This window comes from Sphaeroforma arctica, assembly GCF_001186125.1.
Source record: "Sphaeroforma arctica JP610 unplaced genomic scaffold supercont1.12935, whole genome shotgun sequence".
NCBI classification, from domain to species: domain Eukaryota; class Ichthyosporea; order Ichthyophonida; genus Sphaeroforma; species Sphaeroforma arctica.
Genome location: NW_014027623.1, coordinates 1 through 693, shown reverse-complemented (window position 1 = coordinate 693; position 693 = coordinate 1). Strand labels below are relative to the sequence as shown.

Here is a 693-nt window from a genome sequence, read left to right as displayed (position 1 = left end):
TCAAATACAGTCCTACATCCGACGAACACTACTGCAGACATACCATCGGTGAAGCGGTGGCAGTGCTTACAGGCTCTACATTACTATACAGCTCATATGGGCTGAATAAACCTGTTGACGAGTTATAAGTACTATCAGCAAACATATATGCACATGTACATGCACATGCGAATGCATATACGCATTGTATGAAGGTATAAGCATTATCAGCGTATTTGTATAGTACACTGGACCTAGCTAGCTACAACTGACACGTGGGTTAACGCGCACGCGTATGTACTGACACATGCGTTAACGCATATGTTGTACTTATCGCTGGTGTGTCGGATAAATAGTATAACGTCCAACGCAATATATACTCAAACGTATACGGATATGCCTATGCACAGGCCCATTGCGAATGCAGGTATAAGCATTACCAACAGACACAACTGAATACGAACATCACCAAATACACTCACGCACCATACTACGACACACAGAACCCAATGCAAATGCAAAACCCTATAACAATATAATGGATTATACTCTTTACCTCAGGCATATGCGGATCCCTAAATCCACCATGACAAATCAACCCCCACAATACCAAAATAGAATTAACCCCACAACCCAAGTACATGCACAAGCAGAAAGGAGGAACGACGCCCACCACTCACTGTGTCAATGAACTATTGCAGTATGTATGTATGT

At 42.4% G+C, this 693-nt stretch overlaps 1 protein-coding gene across 1 annotated transcript; it reads left to right on the top strand.

Moving 5' to 3' along the window:
* Positions 1–482: 482 nt before the first annotated feature.
* SARC_17953 (hypothetical protein) lies at positions 483–670 on the top strand (the record flags this gene model as incomplete). Its single annotated transcript, XM_014287963.1, has 1 exon — positions 483–670. A coding segment is annotated over one exon (188 nt), but the record flags the coding sequence as incomplete, so codon positions are not given.
* Positions 671–693: the final 23 nt, after the last annotated feature.